Genomic DNA, 24,060 nt, shown 5'->3' with positions numbered 1-24,060 from the left:
TTTCAAACAATGATTCAAACAGCGATATAAGGGATAGATCGAGCGCAAGGGAGGAGATCCAAGTTTTTGAAGAGTTGGAGGAAAAAGGAGGTTGGAATTTTATGTTGGACCTAAGATGTATTAGCCAGACGCTAATCAGGATGCAAACAATGTGCCAAGACTACCTGACATGGAATGGATACAAGACCAATCGAGATTACAAGATTGGTAAGATATAGGCTGTTATTATTTTCATGATTTGAAGATGCAGGCATTTGCACATAATTTTTATGTTTTTGGTGACATTGTTTAAAAAAAAAAAAATCACTTCGTTTTCATTTTGGCAGATCCGGCAGCTCTCGTGCATATAAAATAATATAAAAACGTTGGGGGGAAAGAAGATGAGTCGTTGATGGCTTTCTCCACTTTATTGTGGCAACAATAAGAAAACAAAATAATAGCGGATTGCCGCCACATTCGACCGCAAAATATTTGCTTCTCGCTCATCTCTCCCCCTCGCCTCCTACTACTGACAGCTCTCAAGTCCCAGCGTCTCTTAAACGGATCGTGCATAGTGTCTTGTTATGAGCTTTTGTTCACTAAGGTATCGAACACACGGCGTGCTGACAACTTTGTTTCTTTATTAACACATGGAGCTAACAGTACGAACACAGCTTGGGGCTCTCGGCAGGCTGTGCGGAGCGATAGCTAGAGCCCGTAACTATCACACTCCCGCGTCACGTGACCGAAACGAGTAATGTTGCGTGCACTTCAGGGTACCTCGAAAAACATTATATCAGAATATTACATGCAGTTACGACATTACAGTATAAAATAAAATAATAATGGTGCACTGAGAAGCTGGACCAACAAATCACACTCCTGACATTTATAAAAAAAAAAGAAAAAGAAAACTTGAAATTTGCGGCATCTTGGGAGCAAGCAGCCAGGATCAAACGGTATTTCAACATGCCAAAAGACTGTTGCCTTTACTGTCTTTATCAAAAAGAAGGAAGATGGTTCAAAACGAGTCAGAAAAGCACATAGAAAAGAAAGAAAGTCCCACAACATGGCAAGTGGGCATTTGCGTTTTGTTTTCAGCACCATTTTCTGCAAAATGTAATATCCGTAACTGCGGACAGTAGAGTGGTGACGTAGCGGGAAGTGAAGAGGAGAGTGCGGCGTGAGAGCGAAGTTGGCGGTCGCATGTTGCAGCTGTCTGCTGTTATTTTTGTTATTTGTTATGTATCTGTTGCCACAATAAAGTGAAGGAAGCCATCACTCACTCCTCTCCTTTCTATTTCCCTATTCGGGCTATTACAATATGTTCCGGGACCTGTCCGCATGCCGGCATCCCTGCGCTGTCATATGTATTTTGCGTTGCGGCACCTTATCATTTACAAATTAAGCACTGTTCATCAACAGTTGGCAGCTCTGCTTTGCCAAAGTCATCAGTCATCTATCCAAAAATCACACTTTTTTGCAAATCCTTGATCATAAGCAGGCCGGTTGAGGAAGCAGGCATCTTCGAAGTGCTTGTAGCAGAGAACACGACTCGATGATGGCGTAAAATTCATTCGCTTTGTGCGAACGAAAGATGTCCATTTACGTGCCCTACTATCCTTCAGCCACTCATACAACTTTTCTTTAGATTGAGAACAATACATCGCCACACGCCACCGTGGCATCTTACCGAGAAGCAATGAAACAATACTGTGTGTATGGCGGACTTACCTTGCAGTTCTCGGTGTGACGTCAATTCCGAAGATTGTCGAAGAAAAGCTTTTTCGTTGTCAAGGGCGTTGCTATGGGTTAAGGAATCTGGAAGGGTTGCGTTAAAAAAAAATAACGAAAATATGCTTATAATTGTTTAGCCATTGATACAGTATGATTCAAAAACATGGTTGGCCAACCTTACGTCACATTTGGCCTTTAAGGGAGTTACGCCAAACTTTCACCCGACATTGAGGAGAGACTTGATGGCCTTCTGGGCAGCCGTCACCCGCTGTTCTCACATGTCTGAGGCACTCCATTTTCAGCTTGTCGCAGCCCCGGTCACTCCCTAGGCGACACCTGTCTGAGCGTCGGGCCTCCGGGAATCCCCGCGATTGTGAGGCCGCCCCGCGGCTAGAGCTGTTGCGGGGGTACCAATATCTCGAAAAAGAATTAACATGTCCTACATGTACAGTGGTATGAAAAAGTATCTGAACCTTATGGAATTTCTCACATTTCTGCATAAAATCACCATCAAATGTGATCTGATCTTCTTCAAAATCACACAGATGACTAAACAGTGTAACTAAAACAACCCAAACATTTAGAGGTTTTCATAGATTAATTTTTTGATTGGTATCCTCATTAAAATATGAAAACCTATAAATGTTTGGGTGGTTTAGTTTAAGCAGACACTGTATTTTCATTTGTGTGGTTTTGACAAAGATCAGATAACATTTGATGGTGATTTTATGCAGAAATGTGAGAAATTCCAAAAGGTTCAGATACTTTTTCATACCACTGTATATTTTGATTAGGTTACAGTTCTCATTTTCGTGGTTCTGTCAATCCACAATTTTAAATAAGTTCTGGCCAAGATTAGTTAATATTATACGTACTGTAGACCAGGGGTCCCCATCTGCCGGGCCGCGGACCGATACCGGTCCGGGGCGCATTTGCTACCAGGCCGCACAGAAATAATAATTTAATGACCACCGCATTCTGGCAAAATTAACCCTGTGCCCCTGCTTAACACACCAATATCCCTGTCTACTCTAGATATAATACTACGGGATAGATTAGAATGGCGTCATAGAAATCCATTGATTGGACTGCTAGGAGTACATCTTGTTTGTGTAAATATATCTATGTGCGCTTGTCCTCGATAATCACGTATTGCTAGGCCGCGGCGCAGCACATTTGTTCCCGGAAATAATTAGCCTCCACACGAGCGAAGATGACTGGAAAACAGACGTCTTTGGAGATATTTTTGCGGCGAAAAGGACACCTGAAGAGCCTACAACCTCGAAGACCCACGAACTGCGAAGGAGTGGATTCATGACCCGTTTGTGAATAAACCGAGTGATTTGAGCATGTCTGAGCAACAGTAAGATCAACTTGTAGAGATTGCAACTGACGGCGACCTTATTAAACGTACATTTGAGACAACAACTCTACCGAGGTTCTGCATTAAAGTCATTCTGGAATATCCTGACATCGCTACAAGAGCATTGAAAACCTTGCTACAATTTCCAACATCGTATCTTTGTGAAGCGGGCTTCTTAATGTTTAACGACAAGACGACTTTTCTACAAGTCCTTCCATGATCAAACGTAAGTTAATATTCCTTTCAAGAAAGTTTGTAGAGTTTACTTTGGAATCGCTGCATTTGCACATTTTGCGGCTATGTTTAACATTACACGCATGCACAGAACCGCATCGTTACAATTTTTGATGGGTTGCAAAATTTGTCAGAACACCGGTCCGTGAAAAAAAGACCCAAATAACACCGGTCCGTGGTGAAAAAAGGTTGGGGACCCCTGTTGTAGACTATTGCTGTCTGGCTGGATGACTTCCAACACCGCCCAGAAGTGGCTTTCAATGACTCCCGGGCCACTCCGCCCACTGAGTCCGCCCCTGTGTACGTGGAATTTTGTGCAGACAAGTTAGACCTCATGAGCGATACAGAGGCATGATGAAGCACAGTGGTTTGAGGCCAATGCCAAACATTTCTAAGATTTTTGTGGACAAGTGTGAAAGTTGGCTAAAAAGACAGAGGAGGCACAAAGAATTGATGCAGAATAGGGCTGCAATAAATGATTATTTTCATAATCGATTAATCACACGATCAACTAAACGGTTAATTGTCACTTTTCAATTACCTTCACGATTTAACTGGAAGTTGTTTTAGGTATGTCGTAAGTTGCAATGAAAACAAAATGGATCAATATTTCCTTCAAAAATAATATTTAATTACAGCTTTCTGACTCAACTGTACTGTTTTAAGTACACCAAAGTTTTTAATAAAGGTTCTGAGTGTAGGACAAAAAGAAATTTTCAGTACACAAACAAAAGTCCATTCAGTGTTCATTCAGTGCTGCTTTTTTCATCTAGGCAAAATGCTAATATAAATTGTGTCAATGACTCACAAAAAGAACAACAAAATCAGATAAAGAGGGGGAAAACTGTAATGAATCTGTTTTTTTTATCCAACAGTTGTTCATAAATTCAATCCAAATCCAATAGCGTACCGCACGAATGCTATTTTTAGACCGTGACGTCGCCATCGTAACGCCAAAGTGGGTCATTATAGACACGTCCTCGCATACAATCGATATTATTTCTGCTTGTTTCTCAGGCAATATTTCGAAAAAGAACATGCCACTCAAACACTGCCCTATGGAATTTGTTGAAACAACTCTAGTAATTAAGACATATACTTATAAATGGTGTAATACTTATACAACACTTTGACCACCTTTCATATGAAGGATTTTTTCGTCATATGTTTCCCGAAACTAAAAACTGAGAAATGTGAAGAATAGATCAACTTGAGCAGAAGTCCAAAAGAACAGTTTAACGCCAGCAAGGTGAAGCCATTCACATTTCATATGCAGTAAACATTTTGTTGGGGGACATACTCCTAGACAGGACGAAGATGTAAACCATTTTGATATTTTATTTTTTAGCGTGGCGTTTTGCCATGCAGCTTCTGACAATGAATGAACTGGGAAAAAAATTTAAATGGTATCTGACTGCCACTGTTACCTTTTCTGTTGAGAAAACAACTTAATTAGGGGGAAGTGTAAATATATTATAGAATTTAGATTTGTTATCAATGGAAAAAAAATGTTCGTTGGCTGTCACTGAGTAGCATTTGCGATCGCTACACAAAAATAGCTATGTAAATTGCCCCCAAGAACGGTCAAAGACGTAAGACAACCAGAGGATATAATATATAAGAAAGACAGGGTATCATAAGCAGACTTTCAGGGGGGACAACCCCCCCCCAGTGGCCAAAAAGTGTCATTGCATGTAATTGACTTTCCTATAGACCCTACCCACGTGACGTCACAACTCCGCTCTCCTGAATGGTACCGCCCAATTGTCCGTCAAAACATAGTGTTAACCTGTTACGGCTACGTACATTCCTCCTATATACGGCGTGTTTTTCTGCTCCTTAACATTAATAATCAAAATGGTGAAGGCATGTGTGGCTGTTGGTTGCACTAACAGAGAAGATGGAAGGAGAGACTTGAAGTTTTACCGTATTCCGAGGGATCCAAAGAGGAGAGCGAAATGGACGGCTGCAATTCGACGTGAAAACTGGGCACCAAAAAATCACCACAGACTATGTAGTAGTCATTTTATATCCGGTAAGATGCATTTAAGATATACCTAGAGGGTTTTGGGCTGACAAATAACCACAATTAAGATCGTTGCTTGGCTAATCGCCGACAACATACACGTATGTATGTAGTGAGAGTGCTATCGCTAAACCATATAAACATTAAAAGCCTTAACTCCATTGACAAACGAAATGAAATACATTAGACTTGACAGTGGATGTTAGCAATAACAAAAGATTTTGAATTGAAAATTTCGTAACTCACCTTTCCAAGCACAAGATAGATTCCTGCCGAATTTTCGTGGACGAGGACCTGTTTCACCCAAACAGCAACGAAGTATTTATAAGCCTCCAAGCTCTTGAAGTTTTTCAAATTTTCGTGAGAATAGGTTGATTTTGTGTGGACAAGATAACTGTAAATATCAGCGTAGCAGATGTCAGGAAGACAGGGCGAAGACAGTGGGTTGAAAAACATCGATTTGGGCATCAAATATGGATCTGGCGACTGTATAGAATGAAGCTTTTCCACATAACGCCTTTTATGCAACACATCCAGTGAGTTTACGGCATCAGAAAGCACCGGGTCTTCCATGAAATGCATTTTAAATTCCTGGATCAATTGAAACCAATGCTAATACAGAGACAAAATGACGGACAAGTGGGCGGAACCATACAGCGAGCACGTGGTTTTGTGACGTCGGTGGGTACGGTCTATACAATATATGATTTTAAAATGAATTTTCCGGTAAAATATTTCCTATAAAAATTGTAAAGCAATGAAACAAAAATGAATGAAATAAACAAAACAAAACAAAAAGATATTTTTATAATGGGTCAAAATTATTTTTCGAACAGATTATGTGACTAGCACCCTAGACGGTCATTTGCTTTGCTTAGCCAAAACCACCCAAGGACCGAAAAGGCAAGATGGACATACGTAATTTTAAGCGTAAGTTTTCAAAAGGGACAAGAACTACTGAGCAAGAACCAAGGATTGAAAATGTGGACCATGAAATGCGAGAGACCATTGTCAAAATGGTGAGCGGAGTTTCAATTTTCCCCACTAAAGACGCTAATTGTACAACACTGTACTTGTAATTGTACTGTATTGTATAATTTAATTAATTAAAAATTAATGAATTCAATCATACAATTGATGGTTTAATTATTGTTTAATTGTATTATACAATTAAAATTTAATTAATAAAAAATATTGTATAATTGTATTGTAATTGTCTTGCCAATGTAGTTATCCCCATCAAAAATTGTGTCCCCTGGCAGCGGGAGCGCGCACACACACATTAGTTATGAGGGTTGTCGACTTAAACAATTAATTGAAGCCATAAGAGAACCACAGATATATATTTTGGCCATCGACGTTTACTAAACTGGAGAAAGTCCATACAGGACTTGAATAGGATAACTGTAAGAACAGTTATCCTACGAGTAAAACAGTGAAACATTCCCTTTTTAATGTTCAGTACGTATGTTACAGTATACGACAGAAAAAAGTTTTTTTATTGATGGATGTGCCATGTTTTAAAACATCGTAGATAACTATATCACCAAAACACGGAAATCAAGCAAATCGATGCAGTGCAGTGGCTCCACCCAGACTGGGGTAACTACATTGGCACGACACCGGTGGATGTGCCATATTCAATGGATGACGATCTTGGCAAAAGGTATAGCCTAGGCAGCCTGATTCTAGAATTCCCTTCAAGACTGATGGGAAACAAAAAGAAAACGCTCATTTTCAACTTATTATTATAAATATTCTTGTAAATTAATTTTATTGCTGACACTGCGTTTTGGGGTCATCAACATATTGTGTCCCCCCTGCCCCAAAAGTCAAACTCCGCCTATAAAGAGCATATGGTGGTAAAGCTTAGCTTGTTGAAACAGGAGAATGTCAGTGGTGTGAGGCAATGCACACAAGAAAAAGGTGTCGACAAAAAAAGCCTACCTGTGGATCAGGTCGGCTCGTCTTTTTCAGCCCTCAACACTCAAGCCATCTCTTCAACCGAACATTTGTATGTTCTTCCACATCTTTACCAGTGAATTTGGCACCAGGGACATCATTTTCGGACAGAATTGGTAGGTTTAGCTCAGTAAACATCTCCTTCGTACACTATTTCCATTCATTTACTATTAGGAGGTTGACCCGCCTAGGCACAATTGCTAACATCATGAATAATAATGAGCAAAGTGACGTGTTGCTTGCGGTACGCCATTTGAAAGGCCACTATCTTGTATGTCCATTTATAGTTTGAATGGGAGTTTGAGTTGAAAGAAGACTTTAAAAGCTGATTTATGCTTCTGCATACAAGACCCGGTTTACGACCCTACGCCATAGATTGACGAGCGCCTCCAAAAACTCCTGACTACGCAACATCGCGTCGTGACTAGAATGTCAAAGGACTGTGTTTGGTCCGCTCAGAAAGTTCTTTCCGGTTCAACACAACAACACCGCCATTTTCAAACATTCACTAATGTCTTCTCCGTCGCCAACCAACGCTTCAACATTTGTATTAAAAACATTTGTTGTTAAATATTGATTAGCGGCAGCTGCAAATACACACGTTCCATCTATGAGCGGAGGAAAACTCAAACTAAAGAAATTCGAAAAGAGTCCCCCAAAACCATACAAAGCCACACCACACCAGTGGCATGGCGGTGAATGCGTTCCCTTGATGCAGAACTTCCAGTGCTCACTGACGACGTAGGGCCTACGCCGACGCTCCGCTGTCAACGGAACGCAGAAGCATAAATAAGCCCTTACCCAGGACGCGGCATGTGTGAAAGCAGACGTTTAATTCCCGGGTTACAGCATGAAGTCTGATGATTCTATCATGGCGGGCCAATCGTCATATCCTCTTTCTTCGCAGTCAGACGAAATGCGGTAAACAAACATTGCAATTATCAATGTAGCAAGCTGAAAATGGCTAAATTAAACTGGAAACATAACAAAATTAAATTGCTACTGGATCGTTGAGCCGAGGAAGAAAGAGTGCATCTTTCGAAATGTGTGGTTTATTTTGTTGCCAATGCCGACCAAAAATGACATAATGTCCGGGTTATAAAATCGCGCCAGCCGCCCTCCCCACCCAGATCGCACCGAGTAGCCAACACGGGACAAGTCTGAAAGTGTCCAACCCATTTTATTACCGTGACATCGCTCCATGTCTGAAAGCCATGTCACACGTAAAATCCCGTGAACTATGTGGGGAATGAAAAGGGGAGAGCCGCAAACGTTGGATAACTTGTTTTAGAGCCTCGCAAAGATGCAACGTGTACGAGCGTAGCGGCATGCTCAAAATAGCAGCACATTATTTAGGTGGATGTGCGGTGACGTCAGATAAAAAAAATGTCTGCATAAACAATTGTCAAATCTTTATTTTTGCTCTTTCCTCTTTTAGAGCCAAAATAACTACTGTGATGCAGTACGAATCTTTTTTTTTGTTGTCACACTTACGTTAAATGTTTCTCTATCCTGTTTTCTATCCTGGTTTCAAAAAGGGAAAATTTCAGTTCTCATGTTGTTAGGCAGGGCAATTTTATTTGTATAGCACAATTCAATACAACATCATTCAAAGTGCTTTACATCACGTGAAAGTCAGGAGCCATATGTAAGATTGGACCAGGATCAAAATATTTAAGAGCACAACCTTTGGGACACCTGGCAATGTAGAATCCACCTGTGTTATCATACTTATGTTGCATTTTAATAGGAAAGACATGCTAACAAACGACACACAAACATTAGCAATGATCATATGAACATATATTGTGTAGTCTACAACATACTAAAAATTAAATGCTAAACTTTTAAACTCAAATGCTCTCTTACCCTAGTTAATTGACTGACAATTGAATATTCCTAATGTCAGTTTACTATACATGTACAAGTAATATAGGAAAAGTCGAAAAGAAATGTTGGAAAATTGGCATCTGTGGTCAAATATACCTTCGTTTTCAGCTGTCTCCATTGATTGAAAGCATCTCCAAGCCATAGCCTTGTCTTATTTCTGATTTTTTCACAACTCATTTGAGATTCTTAACAAGTTGATTTTTTTTTTTTTTATAGATAGACGACATTGATAATTGAGACTGCTTGTAGCAGCGTTTGTTTAAGTAGCCTACTGATTACTGAGCTAAATATTGGCTGATAGGCTTATCCGTGTTAGCCCCCCCCCCCCCCCCCCCCCCCAAAAAAAAATCATTGCTTTGAATATATTAGATAAATATTAGGGCTAACTGAATAAGGGAATAACTGAAGTGCAATTCTTACATATGGCTGCTCTCAGAGTAAAGGGGCGTACTGCCATATGCAGGTCTGCAATTAAAGATCAACTGGCTATAGAAGTATTACGAGACAAAGATAAAAAAAAAAAAAAAAACACAACAAGAGCTTAACATCAGGTGCTTACATCATATAAATATAAGGGCTGAATATTCAAAAGACAAAGGACCAGTTCAGTATGTGACATATAATTTAATTTTCACATAAGTCTCACTCTTTTGCATCACTGATCCAAGTCTTGATTGTCTTGGTCGCCTGGCCGATAGTGACGCTGGCAGAACTCCCTGATCCGACCACATGCATCCACCATCATGTGTTCTGGAACAGTCACCACAATGCGGAAGAAGTTTGGATACTCAAAAGCCTGTGATAAGAGAGACTACGGATGACACACTGCTGCTGGTTTTGGGATATTTTTATTACAGATAATAAAAAATGTTAAAAGGTCAGAACCTACCGTGGCTGGCAGACAGAAAACCGACTGCTCGGTCACCAGCCTTTCAGTAAAGTCAACGTCATTTTGAAAATCTGGGAAGTCGTCCATGTCAATTCCCACCTGACAAGGCACACACAAAACAACATTTTATTCTAGATGGGCGACACCGTCATTTACATACAACAATCTTGAATAATAAATTGAAAATAAAAATAAACCCTCTAGTGTGCAGTGGTTGGCGGTAGCGCGTTACATTTACTTGAGTAACTGTAAAGTAAAAAAAGGTTCTTCTAAGAATAGTTATACTATACGAATTTTTTTTACTTTTACTGGAAAACCAGAGATACAGTATGATCCTTTCAATTTGCCCAGGACATGAACTCATCTCATTCATCTACTGTATCTGATTGTGTATCAAATTGACTCTGTAAAGCCCTCTGAGACAACCTTGTTGTGATACCGTATAGAGCTATACAAATAAGATTGAATTGAATTGAATTTCCTAATAGGAACTATGAAGGAACTACAGATACTCAGCTATTCAAACCTGGAATTATTTTCTCCACACAAGGCACTCATGCTCTTTGGATGAATGATGCTTCATTTCTGTATTTGTTTTTATCTCGCCGGAATTCAATGATTTTTTTTTTTTTTTTTTGTACTTCTATGTCTTAATGTGGTTATGTAATGGGTTATTGTACAGTATAATAATAACAGTTCATATAAATAACTTAATAAAAATACCATTGTTTTTAAAAAAAAAAAAAAAAAAAAACACACACACACCTTAGGCAGTTACAATGTTACTCATTACTTGAGTATTCTTTTCAACAAATACTTTTTACTTGCATTAGAGTACACCCCCTTCGTGAGTCATCACCTTATCGTGGTGGAGGCGTTTGCGTGTCCCAATGATCCTAGGAGCTATGTTGTCTGGGGCTTTAAGCCCCTGGCAGGGTCACCCATGGCAAACAGGTCCAAGGTGAGGGGCCAGACAAAGCATGGCTCAAAAGGACCCCTATGATGAGTAAAACTAATGAACTCAAGTTTCCCTTGCCCGGACGCGGGTTACCGGGGCCCCCCTCTGGAGCCAGGCCTGGAGGTGGGGCTCGAAGGCAAGCGTCTGGTGGCCGGGCCTGTCCCCATGGGGCCTGGCCGGGCACAGCCCGGAAAGGCAACGTGGGTTCCCCTTCCCATGGGCTCACCACCTGTGGGACGGGCCAAAGGGTTCCGGTGCGTAGGGAGTTGGGCGGCAGCCAAAGGCGGGGGCCTTGGCGGTCCGACCCCCAGCTGCAGAAGTTAACTCTTGGGACATGGAATGTCACCTCTCTGGCAGGGAAGGAGCCCGAGCTGGTCTGTGAGGCAGAGAAGTTCCGACTAGATATAGTCGGACACTCCTCCACACACAGCTTGGATTCTGGTACCAATCCTCTCGAGAGGGGTTGGACTCTCTTCCACTCTGGACTTGCCCACGGTGAGAGGCGCCGAGCAGGTGTGGGCATACTTATTGCCCCCCCGGCTCAGCGCCTGTACGTTGGGGTTTACCCCGGTAGACGAGAGGGTAGCCTCCCTCCGCCTTCGGGTGGGGGGACGGGTTCTAACTGTTGTTTGCGCTTATGCACCGAACAGCAGTTCAGAATACCCACCCTTTTTGGAGTCCTTGGAGGGTGTGCTAGAGAGTGCCCCCTCTGGGGACTCCCTCGTTCTCCTGGGGGACTTCAACGCTCACGTGGGCAGCGACAGTGAGACCTGGAGGAGCGTGATTGGGAGGAACGGCCCACCCGATCAGAACCCGAGTGGTGTTTTGTTATTGGACTTCTGTGCTCGTCACGGTTTGTCCATAACAAACACCATGTTCAAACATAAGGGTGTCCATATGTGCACTTGGCACCAGGACACCCTAGGCCGCAGTTTGATGATCGACTTTGCAATCATTTCATAGGACTTGCGGCCGCATGTTTTGGACACTCGGGTGAAGAGAGGGGCGGAGCTGTCAACTGATCACCACCTGTTGGTGAGTTGGCGCCGATGGCGGGGGAAGATGCTGGCCAGACCTGGCAGGCCCAAACATATTATGAGGGTCTGCTGGGAACGGCTGGCAGAATCCCCTGTCAGAAAGAGCTTTAACACCCACCTCCAGCAGAACTTCTCCCTTGTCCCGGGGGACGTGGGGGACATTGAGTCCGAGTGGGCCATGTTCCGCACCTCCATTGTTGAGGCAGCCGATCGGAGCTGTAACCGTAAGGTAGTTGGTGCCTGTCGTGGCGGCACTCCCCGAACCCGCTGGTGGACACCAGCGGTAAGGGATGCCGTCAAGCTGAAGAAGGAGGCCTATTGGGCCTTTTTTGCCTGTGGGACTCTGGAGGCAGCTGACAGGTACCGGCTGGCCAACCGGAATGCAGCTTCGGCTGTCGCCGAGGCAAAAACTCGGACATGGGAGGAGTTTGGCGAGGCCATGGAAAACGACTTCCGGACGGCTTCGAGGAAATTCTGGTCCACCATCCGTCGTCTGAGAAAAGGAAAGCAGTGCACCATTAACAGTGTGTATAGTGAAGATGGGGTACTGCTGACCTCAGCTGACGTCGTGAGTCAGTAGGGAGAATACTCCGAAGACCTCCTCAATTCCACCGACACGCCTCCCTCGGAGGGAGCAGAGTCTGAGGACTCCGAGGTGGGCTCTCCAATCTCTGGGGTTGAAGTCACTGAGGTTGTTGGAAAGCTCCTCGGTGGCAAGGCCCCGGGGGTCGATGAGATCCACCCGGAGTTCCTAAAGGCTCTGGATGTTGTGGGGCTGTCATGGCTGACACGCCTCTTCAACATCGCGTGGACATTGGGGACAGTGCCTCTGGATTGGCAGACCGGGGTGGTGGTCCCCCTAAAGGGGGACCGGAGGGTGTGTTCCAATTATAGAGGGATCACACTCCTCAGCCTCCCCGGTAAAGTCTATTCAGGGGTGCTGGAGAGGAGGGTCCATCGGGAAGTCAAATCTCGGATTCAGGAGGAGCAGTGTGGTTTTCGTCCCGGCCGTGGAACAGTGGACCAGCTCTACACCCTCGGCAGGGTCCTCGAGGGTACATGGGAGTTCGCCCAACCAGTCTACATGTGTTTTGTGGATTTGGAGAAGGCATTCGACTGTGTGCCTAGGGGAGTCCTATGGGGGTGCTCCGGGAGTACGGGGTACCGAGCCCCTTTGTAAGGGCTGCTCGGTCCCTGTATGACCGGTGTCAGAGTCTGGTCCACATTGCCGGCAGTAAGTCGAATTCATAAGGATTGAACTCCGCCAAGGCTGCCCTTTGTAACCGATTCTGTTCATAATTTTTATGGACAGAATTTCTAGGCGCAGCCGAAGCGTTGAGGGTGTCCGGTTTGGTGGCCTCAGCATTGCATCTCTGCTTTTTGCAGATGATGTTGTGCTGTTGGCTTCATCAAGCTGTGACCTCCAACTCTCACTGGGGCGGTTCGCAGCCGAGTGTGAAGCGGTTGGAACGAAGATCAGCACTTCCAAATCTGAGACCATGGTCCTCAGCCGGAAAAGGGTGGCATGGCCTCTCCAGGTCGGGGATGAGATCCTGCCCCAAGTGGAGGAGTTCAAGTATCTTGGGGTCTTGTTCACGAGTGAGGGTAGGAGGGAGCGGGAGATTGACAGGCGGATCGGTGCAGTGTCTGCAGTGATGCGGACTCTGTACCGGTCCGTTGTGGTGAAGAAGGAGCTGAGCCAAAAGGCGAAGCTCTCGATTTACCGGTCGATCTACGTTCCTACCCTTACCTATGGTCACGAGCTGTGGGTCGTGACCGAAAGAACAAGATCCCGGATACAAGCGGCCGAAATGAGTTTCCTCCGCAGGGTGGCCAGGCTCTCCCTTAGAGATAGGGTGAGAAGCTCGGTCATCCGGGAGAGGCTTGGTGTCAAGCCGCTACTCCTCCGCGTTGAGAGGAGCCAGTTGAGGTGGCTCGGGCATCTGGTTCGGATGCCTCCTGGCCGCCTCCCTTGGAGAGGTGTTCCGGGCATGTCCCAGCGGCGGGAGGCCCTGGGGTCGACCCAGGACATGCTGGAGAGGCTATGTCGCTCGGCTGGCCTGGGAACGCCTTGGAATCCCGCCAGAGGAGCTGGCTGAAGTGGCTGGGGAGAGGGAAGTCTGGGCTTCCCTGCTAAAGCTGCTGCCCACGCGACCCGACCCCGGACTAAGCGGAAGATAATGAATGGATGGACTTGAGTAGTACATATTTTGGACAACTACTTTTACTTGAGTAATATTGTTTTGAAGTAACGCTACTCTTACTTGAGTAACATTTCTTCTTATTCTTCCTTTCTTTTATATTCATGAGCCTTGTGTAATATATTGGCGATGTGTATATTTCGTTTTGTTTGCATTTGTAGTAAAATATGGTTACATTACTTCTTTTCTTTGTATTTTTGTTGTACTACCATTGCTACTCAAATTGATACATGGTCTATACTTTGCTTTATTTGTGAATTTAATTCATATCAATGACACAATGTTTTGTTGTTTTTATTCATTCATTCATTTTCCATGCCGCTTATCCTTTTAGTTTTACAAAATAGTATCAGCGTTCTTGTCAAGAGAAATATGACCACAGTAAAGCCAATTCAACTTTACTCCAGCTTATGACCTCTCTTTAGAGCATGGGTTGGGAACCTTTTATACAGAGAGAGCCAAAACCCAACATATTTTAAAATGTGACTCCACAAGAGCCATACTGTGTGTGTCTATGTGTATGTATGTACACTGTTGGCCGAAAGTATTGGCACCCCTGCAATTCTGTCAAATAATGCTCAATTTCTTCCAGAAAATGATTGCAATTACAAATATCTTATCATAATAACATTTATTATCATTTATCATCATTTAATATCATTTATTTTGCTTGCAATGAACACAAAAGAGAATGGGGGAAAAAATCAATATAATTTTAAACAAAACTAAAAAAATCGGTCGGACAAAAGTATTGGCACCCTTTGAAAAATCATGTGACGCTTCTCCAGTTTGTGTAATTACCAGCACCCGTTACTTAGCTGTGGCATATAACAGGTGATAGCAATGACTAAATTACACTTGCAGCCAGTTAAGATGGATTAAAGTTGACTCAAGCTCTGTGCTGTGTCCTTATGTGTACCACATTGGGCATGGAGAAAAGAAAGAAGACCAAAGAACTGTCTGTGGACTTGAGAAGCAAAATTGTGAGGAAGCATGGGGAATGTCAAGGTTACAAGTCCATCTCCAAAGACCTGAAGGTTCCTGTGTCTAACATGCGCAGTGTCATCAGTAAGTGTAAAGCCCATGGCACTGTGGCTAACCTCCCTAGATGTGGACGGAAAAGTAAAATTGTCGAGAGATTTTAACGAAAGATTGTGCGGAGGGTGGATTAGGAACCTCGACTAACATTCAAGTTCAAGCTGTCCCGCAGTCCGAGGGTACAACACTGTCAACCCGTACTATCCGTCGGCATCTGAATGAAAAGGGACTCTATGGTTGGATACCGAGGAACACCCCACTTCTGACCCAGAGACATAAAAATGCCAGGCTGGAGTTTGCCAAAAACGTTCTGGAAGAATGTTCTCTGGTCAGATGAGACAAAAGTAGAGCTTTTTGTGAAAAGGCATCAACGTAGAGCTTACAGGGAAAGAATTAGGCCTTTAAAGGAAAGGACATGGTCCCCACAGTCAAACATGGCAGAGGTTCCCTGATGTTTTGGGGTTGGTTTGCTGCCTCTGACACTGGACTGCCTGACCTAGTGCTTGGCATCATGAAGTCTGAAGACTACCAATACATTTTGCAGCATAATGTAGAGCCCAGTTTGAGAAAGCTGGGTCTCCCTCAGAGGCGATGGGTCTTCCAACAGGACAATGACCCAAAACACACTTATAAAAAGTACTAGAAAATGGTTTGAGAGAAAGAACTGGAGACTTATAAGGTGGCCAGCAATGAATCCAGGCCTGAATCCCATGGAACGCCTGTGGAGAGATCTTAAAATGGCGCACTTCAAATCTCAGAGACCTGGAGCAGTTGGCCAAAGAAGAATGGTCTGAAATTCGAGCAGAGCATTGTAAGAAACTCATTGATGGATACTGGAAGCGGTTGTTCCCAGTTATTTTTGTCTAAAGGTTGTGCTACCAAGTATTAGGTTGAGTGATGGTGCTGATACTTTTGTCTGGCCCAATTTTGTGTAAAATGATAATGATTTAATTTTTTTTTTTCATTCTCTTTTCGTTTTTTCATTGCAAGCAAAATAAATGAAGATATTACTACCAAAGCATTTGTAATTGCAATCATTTTCTGGGAGAAATTGAGGATTATCTGATAGAATTGCAGGTGCGCCATTACTTTTGGCCAGCGATGTAGGTTGCCGACCCCAGCTTTATTTGTTCGTTATCTGTTGATTTGTGTACCCAGACACACATTGAGGACAGAATAAGTGTTTTATTGGCACTTTGCACTTGATCCTAAAAACTAATGTTTGCACTATTTCAACAATTAACATAGTGGTGCAATGTAGGCACTTTTTCCATCACTTCAGGTGAAGTTGTTCTCTTACCTTGTACAGAATGTTTATTTGGAAAACCTTTAAGTTGGTACTTTTATCATTAATAACGCATCCAGTGGGGCACCACAATGCAATTAGCCTTCATATATTGAGTGCAGGACCGCATATATAAGTATAAGGCGCACCTTTAATGAATGGCCTATTTTAAAATGGTTTTCATATATAGATATATATATAGATTCATATATAAATAGAAGTTTCCGAGGTACTTCCGCTATACTTCCTGCTTTCTGTTGGCGATTTCCATTTTCACGTTATTTTAAATTGACAGCAATGGCGATGGAGTGGTATTGCTCACTAAAACCCCTGAAAAAACACTATTTGGACATACTGCATCCTTCTGCCATCTTGACATGGAAGACAACATAAAGAAATTGCCGAGGGTGACCACAAGTGAAATATTATCCTATTTTGTTGACTCTATGGCAGTGGATGGAAACGCCATCAGGAACCTAAAAAGCTCCGAGGCATTCCACACCGTACCTGCACAGCAACAGTGTTGGATGTGTCCTCATACACGAAAATGGGAGTTTTGTCATCATGAAGGGGGATGTGGAACCAAGCCAGCGCCACAATGCTCCCTACTACAGAGCATGAGTGCTGGTAACAAAGGAGGGAGATGCCGAAACTGCAAGCTGTACATGTATCAAGGGTCCCGGGCGTTCGTATAGTCATGCTGCCGCTGTGTTGTGGAAGGTATGTTCTCCAAAAATACGAAACCTTAAATCTAGCGCATGAAACGACTTGTTGCCTTTGCTATTGATATCACGATGATGATTGTAATTACTGTATGAAGTTGAATCATTTTTTACTACAACTACTGCTGCTGCTGCTGCTGCTGCTACAACAACAACACAACCAAAATTCTGTGAAAGGGTTTTCTTCGGTGGGTTTCTTATCAACGAAGTGATAAGAACAAACATATATTCTTTTAGGGTGGAGCCTTTAAGTTTAGAGGAGCGATCCACATTGTTGAAATATTGTCTGCTGGTTTCGGCTGGAAGGCGGCGTACATCCACGGTGGTGCTTTGTAGCTGGTCGGTTCCAGGAGTTCACACAATCACGCACTGCACAGAAAGTCCCTTATTTATGTTGTGCTAAATCCATTTTTGGAAAATAAGTGGGTTCCTTTGGTTTGATTTTGACTTCGTTAACACACTACTAACTTGAACCCCAACTCATGATGGTTTGTCTAGACCGGAGGTTCGGAGTAGAAATTTTCATAGATAGCACCGCCCATCAGGAAACTTGCCTATAGGGTGCACTGCATTTATACGGCGCAGTAGTCGTAGTTGGCGTTATACATTCACTAGATGGTGTTGTGCTAAAGGGAATGTCATGCCATGATTAACCAATATTGATTCATGTTTGTGGCGCATCAGATCATGACGCGCACAGTCTGCTTTTGTGAAAATGGAAGGCTTTTATGTGCGCCTAATAGTGCGGAAAATACGGTACTTTAATTGGTCTTTGGAATGAAGCTCCGTACAGTGAAAATTTGGTATGTGTGCACATGTGTTTTGTTTGCTTCATGACGGCCCACATTGAAAATGCATCACTGGAATGCAATTAGTTGCTCCTTTCTTCTACACTGCAAAAACTAGGGATGTCCCGATCCGATCACCTGATCGGAAATCGGGCCGATCGCGCCATTTTTTTAGAGGATCGAAATCGGTTGAAAAGGATCAGATTTTTAATTAAAAACATATGACTGTTTTTCTGCTTCATGCTCGTACAGCACCACAGCCTCTCTCCCTTCCTTCTGCCAAACTGTCCTGCTTGCGTTTGGTACTTAAAGCTAACGATGATTGACAGGTTTGTAGATTTGATCTGGCCACAGAAGCTCGGTAGCTCTCCGATCAAAGGCGCAAATGTGTCAATCATCAATAACTTGCATAAGTGTGCTGTTGCAACCCATTGTGTAAGTGAGAGGCTGTTCTCAGCAGCGTGAGCATTAGAGCATGAGTGGATTCGAGTGGACTCACTCAATGAAGCATGTGATAAAGAAAAGCATTTTCTATGTTATCCTTGTTAAAAAAATATATATATTATGAAGGCAGCACGGTGGGACAGTTACATGTTTGTTTTACTTTTTCTTTTAACAAAAACTTCTTTTTTCGGTATCGGATCAGGACTCGGTATCGGTAGATTGTCAAAGTCCTGTGACTTGGGTGCAAAAATATACAATTGGGACACCTCTTTTCTTTATTTGACAGCAATTGTTTTCTTGATTTAGGTGAAAAATGATCAACTTTTAGATTTATGGGCTTAATAAGAACAAATAGCAATATTTATTTAAAGTAAGTGGAATAATTTAACGCATTCGTCTGTTAACAAGTCTTTAACACTCAAAATAACATGGAGAAAATTATTTGACTAGATTTAAGAAAAACAGTCTCATTAAGATGTTATAAATTTGCAGTGCATAGTTTTGTGAACATTCGTACTATATTCAGTTCGGTAAACATCCTATGTTCAATTAGTTGGACTGGTTAAAAAGAGTCATTATTAAAATCCACATATTGTGACCTAAAACTTCCGTACAGTTCTATAAACAGTATGTACCATCATTCTAACAACAATCTCTGGCAAGAAAGAATCGTGGCACAATGTAATACATCATATTATTAAGTGGAGCTTTACTGTTCAAAGCCTTATTCATTCATACCCACTTGTGATACTGACCATCAAGTACATGGCTCCTGAGGGCATGATGGGTTTCAAGCCAGGCACAGTGGACAGCTCATTAAAGCAAATCTCAGCATTGGACTGTGGAAGAAAAAGAAACATGTCATAAGGATGAAGTGCAATACTAGAATGTGACTTCTAAAATAGATTTCAATTTTTGGCATTCATCAATTTCTAAACTAGTTTCATGATGTTAATAGGTCTTTAATGTGGTTTAATAGTACAATGTCCAGATTGGAGTCATTTTAGTGGGTGTCACGGTGGGAGCCACACATGGCTCAACTCCAAAAAATAAGCTGGGTAGGTGATCTCAAGGACTGGACTTGGGCACCCCTGGTCTAGCCAGAGTAACAGAAGGAACCCAACCTAAAACAAGATGTGAACTAACACAAATCAACACCGCTGACGGTGGGCCCCTAGGGATTTCAGTGGATCCCCAACAAAAGATCAAATTCTTAATATTAAATGCATGATTCTACTTCTTTATTTTGAAATAGTAAACTCTCTTAATTGTGATCATGGTATAACATCTACAACTAGCAGATATATATAAGTACACGCATGTTGAAAAGTGTATGCTTCTTCTTTCTTCTGCTTTCTTGATAAAGATGACCACGTCAGTACGCACAGTCTACTACTCCATCCATTTTCCATCTGATTAACACCATTCAAACTTTAAAATGTCACAGTCATTACATGTCATGACTCTGCAATTTTTAATTAAAAAATAATAATTTCGCCCAGGTTGGAATCCCGCTTGAATCGACATAAATTTATTGTTTTACTTCAATCATCATCACATAATTATTTTACTTTTAATACTAACCTATTCACACATCCAGTTTGCTATTTATGTTACGGCTCGCTCATCTTCACCTTCACATCCTCCTCCCCCCTCCTCACTAGTGACAGGTGTGCACAGCAGAGTCTCTCTTCACACCTGCCTCCACTTCGCAATCAACTGCCCGCCACTATATTTGCACATCATTTGACGCCTAACCACATATGGTCCGGTCCAGGCCACTCAATTGACCAACTTTGTGACTTATATCTCCCTTTGTTTCACAGCAACTCCAATCCTCTGTCGAGGGATCTGCGGTGCCACCACTTCCCACCAATTTCCTTTTTTGCTTCGTTTAATAAACACGCCCTCGGGCTCCTTGTCATCTCTGACTCCTTATTGCTGCGCTTTTGAGTCACACCCTTTTATTTTTATATACTATATTTTTATACTATATATTATGCCCCCGCAGGAAGATGTACACGTTTCGCACTCCCCCCAGTCTCTGCTGCCACTGTAAATAGTATCATTTGTCTAAAAAATTATGTTATGTACACCTCTGCATAACATTGTGTCCTTGTTAACATGAAAGAAAAATTAATATACTTACAATAATAACTTTATTAACGTTGTTTTGTTTGTAACAGAAAAATCTTAAAGAGGTCACATCCAAACTGTAAACATACACTCAAGGTACATTTTTTGACTGTTTCAGACTGAAAATAAAATTGAATAAAATCAATAAATAATCATAATACATTCAAATTGATTAGCAACATTAAAGAGCCTGTGACAGCATAAGAAAGTCTTAAATAGCATTATTATGATAATTATTATCATAAGATGATTTGACTGTATACAACAATTTGGTAAAGCTCAGATGATGAGATATTAGTCCTTTAATCTGCCGTTTAGTCCTGCCTGTCGTTGTAGCGCTCTAGCTTCCCAGGCTGGAGGATGACGTCGGCAGGGTCACGAGTTCATCTGATTCAAAATTCAGCCCATTGAGGAGAAATTATTCAGAGCGAGGAAAATGTGATGAAGAGAGCAGGAAAATGTCATTGTTTCCATCTCTCTACTCCAATATTTTTACAGGATTTTCTGTTTAAGGATTTTCCCCAATTGCTCTAGTGACAGAGCAGGAGAGTGATGTTTGAGAAATGTTGCCATTGCGTTCAGGGTGCCTCTGAAAACATTCAATCAGAATATTACACATAGAACTCCATAGCAGAAGCTATGAGGACGGATTGAGAGTTTTTATGCAAGTTGTGTCATTTAAAACAGTTCGGTTGAATCATTGACAGTTTCAGAGTGTGGAATTTTACCCGAAGGAAAGACGAAGACAGACAAGGAAAGACGGGAAAAGCAGATGCTTATCGAAACCCGTCCCCCATCAGCCCGGGACGCACAAACAGCATATTGTGTATCAGTCCAGTCATAATCTTCACATTTCGTTCAAACATTTTTTCTTAGTCATTCAGCACCAATTTCTTATTTATTTATTTTTTTTCTCGGTTGTTCGGTTGAAGCAAGTAATTGCATAGCAGAGAATGGGTTGTTGGCGTGGTCGAGGTGTCACAAACAAAACACAAGAAATTCTCTTGCCCGGCGCCCACAAAATATTGGTTTATATACAGAGAGTCGAGCAGAGAAGTACAAAAGAGAAAAGAGAGACACCTACAAGTTTCGACCTGGTGGTCTATTCAAGACGTCTCTCATTTCTCTTTCCTACATTTTACTTGATTTTTTATAGAAAAAGTGTGTGCTGGGCACAAGAATCTCAGCAGTGATGAGACACCAATTCCAAGTACGTTTTTTTTGGGGGGGGGGGTTCCTGTAGTATACAAATCGCTATCTATTATATAAACTGTTAAATGATCTGTAATAAAAGCTCTGTGATATGTGTGACAGGTGGTGTGGCTCAGTGATAGAGTAGTTGTCCCCCAACCCAGAGGTTGAGGCTGAGAACTCGCCTAAGTATCCTTGAGCAAGATACTGAACCCCACATTGCTCCTGGTGCTGCGTCACCAGTAGGTAGATGGCAATGTAGTGTAAAGCGCTTTGAGCGGAAAAGCGCGATACAAGTATAATACCAGACTTCCGGGCAGGCATGGAGTAGAGACGTGTTTGCCTCGCTCTCCCGCAAATACATCGAACTTTATTCCCCACCTGCCTGATGATTGCTAAAACTTAACTTTTGACTTGTGCCCTGCTGTTTTGTTGCTTGGAGTGGAACGATGCCGCCAAAGCAGACTAAATTGGTCGGAAAGCCCGACGCAGATACCACGCCGGTTAGCGAGTCGATGCTAGTAGCCATATTAGCCGAACACCGGTCGACTCTCTTAGAGGACTTAAAGTCTTCATTTGCCGAACTCAGTGAGAAGCTTGACGGGCTCCAACAAACTGTTAGTGATCACGACAACAGGTTGGTCTCCTTAGAGGAGAATGCGGAGTCCCTTCACCAACGATTGGAACGTGTTGAGACAACATGTGACGCACTTCGGCTCGATAACAAGCGGCTATCGGCTAAACTAAATGATATCGAGGGAAGAAATCGTCGCTGCAATGTTCGCCTTGTGGGTTTACCTGAAGGTATCGAAGGCCCGCAGCCGACGAAGTTCTTTTCCAAACTTTTGAAGGATCTGCTGGGGGGCGGAATTTTCCCAACAGCTCCGGAGTTGGATCGAGCCCATCGTAATCCAACCTCCAAACCAGCTAACGGGAAGCCAAGGCCCGTCCTGGTTTGTTTTCATCGCTACCAGAATAAGGAGCTGCTGGTCCGGGAGGCACGGAAGAGACGCTCGCTCGAGTACCAGGGGCACGCTTTCAGAGTGTATGAGGATTATACTCCGGAGGTGGTGAGCCAAAGGAAACCCTACGGCGCGGTGATGGCTGCGCTATATGAGAAGGGTCTTCGGCCCTCGCTGCTCTTCCCTGCTCGGCTTCGGATCGTTCAGGCTGACGGCACCCGCGTTTGGTTCGGGTCGGTTGATGAAGCGAATAATTACATCCAAAAGCTTGATGGTGCTGCACATTGACTCTATTCAGTTTTGTTCATGTATGTTAGTGACAGTTTTGGTTTATGACCATTGCTTATTGCTGCCAGTTTGCTAGCTACATGTTTAAATTGCACAACGTTGTTTTTGTTGTTTTGTTTTTCATTATTACCACGTGCTGTTGTTTTGTTTGTTTGTTTGTTTCTTTTTTCCCTTCTGAAGACACGTGGCATATCGATTCTGATTGTTGCTAGCGTTGGCATTTATTTATTCAGTTAATTATATGAAGGACCTGCTCATACTGAAGTAATAGTGATATTTTATTTATATTTTATTTTTTGGGCAGGTTGATGGACCTGCTAGTTTCGGTGCAAACTCGGGTTTGTTTTGTCCCCCCCATACTTGGGGTCTTTTGTTATAAAGTATAAAGTTTTCAATATGGGGTTTTCACAGTCATGGGGATCATTATGCTATTACTTTAGCGGGTGAGGGATTAGAGTTAAGCTCTATCTGGAAGTTTTAGAGTTAGTTAGGGAAGGTGTGCTGTTTACTCTGACAGCTAGTTTCGCCTTAGGGGTTCGAGGAGGGTTAAGGGGTTGGGGTTTCACTCACAGCAATATTGTCATTTGCTGTCACTTTGTCATTAATGCTGTCAAACTGTTACTATATTTTTTGGGTTTAATGCTGACTACTGTCTATATAACATTACACAGAGGAGCGTCATGAACAGCGACCATGATCTGGTAAGCTGGAACGTTAAAGGCCTTAACCACCCGGTTAAGAGAAAGAAAGTATTGGTCCACCTGAAACGAATGAGGACTGCAGTCGCCTTTCTTCAAGAAACCCATCTTCGAAGGTCAGATCATTCCCGTCTGAGAGGTGAGTGGGTAAGGCAGCTCTTCCATTCGACCTTTCAAGCTAAAGCAAGAGGGGCAGCCATATTGATAAATAAAAATATATTTTTTACTCCCA

General features: G+C 42.6%; 1 protein-coding gene across 2 annotated transcripts in view; it reads right to left on the bottom strand.

Annotated features, from left to right (window-relative positions):
• Nucleotides 1–9,795: 9,795 nt before the first annotated feature.
• The window catches only part of tat (tyrosine aminotransferase), a 63,624-nt gene continuing 49,359 nt past the window's right edge, over nt 9,796–24,060 (bottom strand). Inside the window, exons 10-12 of one of the 2 annotated variants that reach the window (XM_057836162.1) lie at nt 19,309–19,392; nt 10,081–10,179; nt 9,796–9,987 (exon numbers count right to left, since the gene is read on the bottom strand). In XM_057836162.1, the coding sequence (XP_057692145.1) occupies nt 9,847–9,987; nt 10,081–10,179; nt 19,309–19,392 (324 nt within the window). In that variant the 3' untranslated portion in view covers nt 9,796–9,846. Of the gene's footprint in view, nt 9,988–10,080; nt 10,180–19,295; nt 19,393–24,060 lie in introns of both variants that reach the window. The other variant, XR_009063195.1, reaches the window with a different exon arrangement.

This window comes from Corythoichthys intestinalis, chromosome 5 (genome assembly GCF_030265065.1).
Source record: "Corythoichthys intestinalis isolate RoL2023-P3 chromosome 5, ASM3026506v1, whole genome shotgun sequence".
NCBI lineage: Eukaryota > Metazoa > Chordata > Actinopteri > Syngnathiformes > Syngnathidae > Corythoichthys > Corythoichthys intestinalis.
This window is presented reverse-complemented; position numbering and strand designations above follow the sequence as displayed.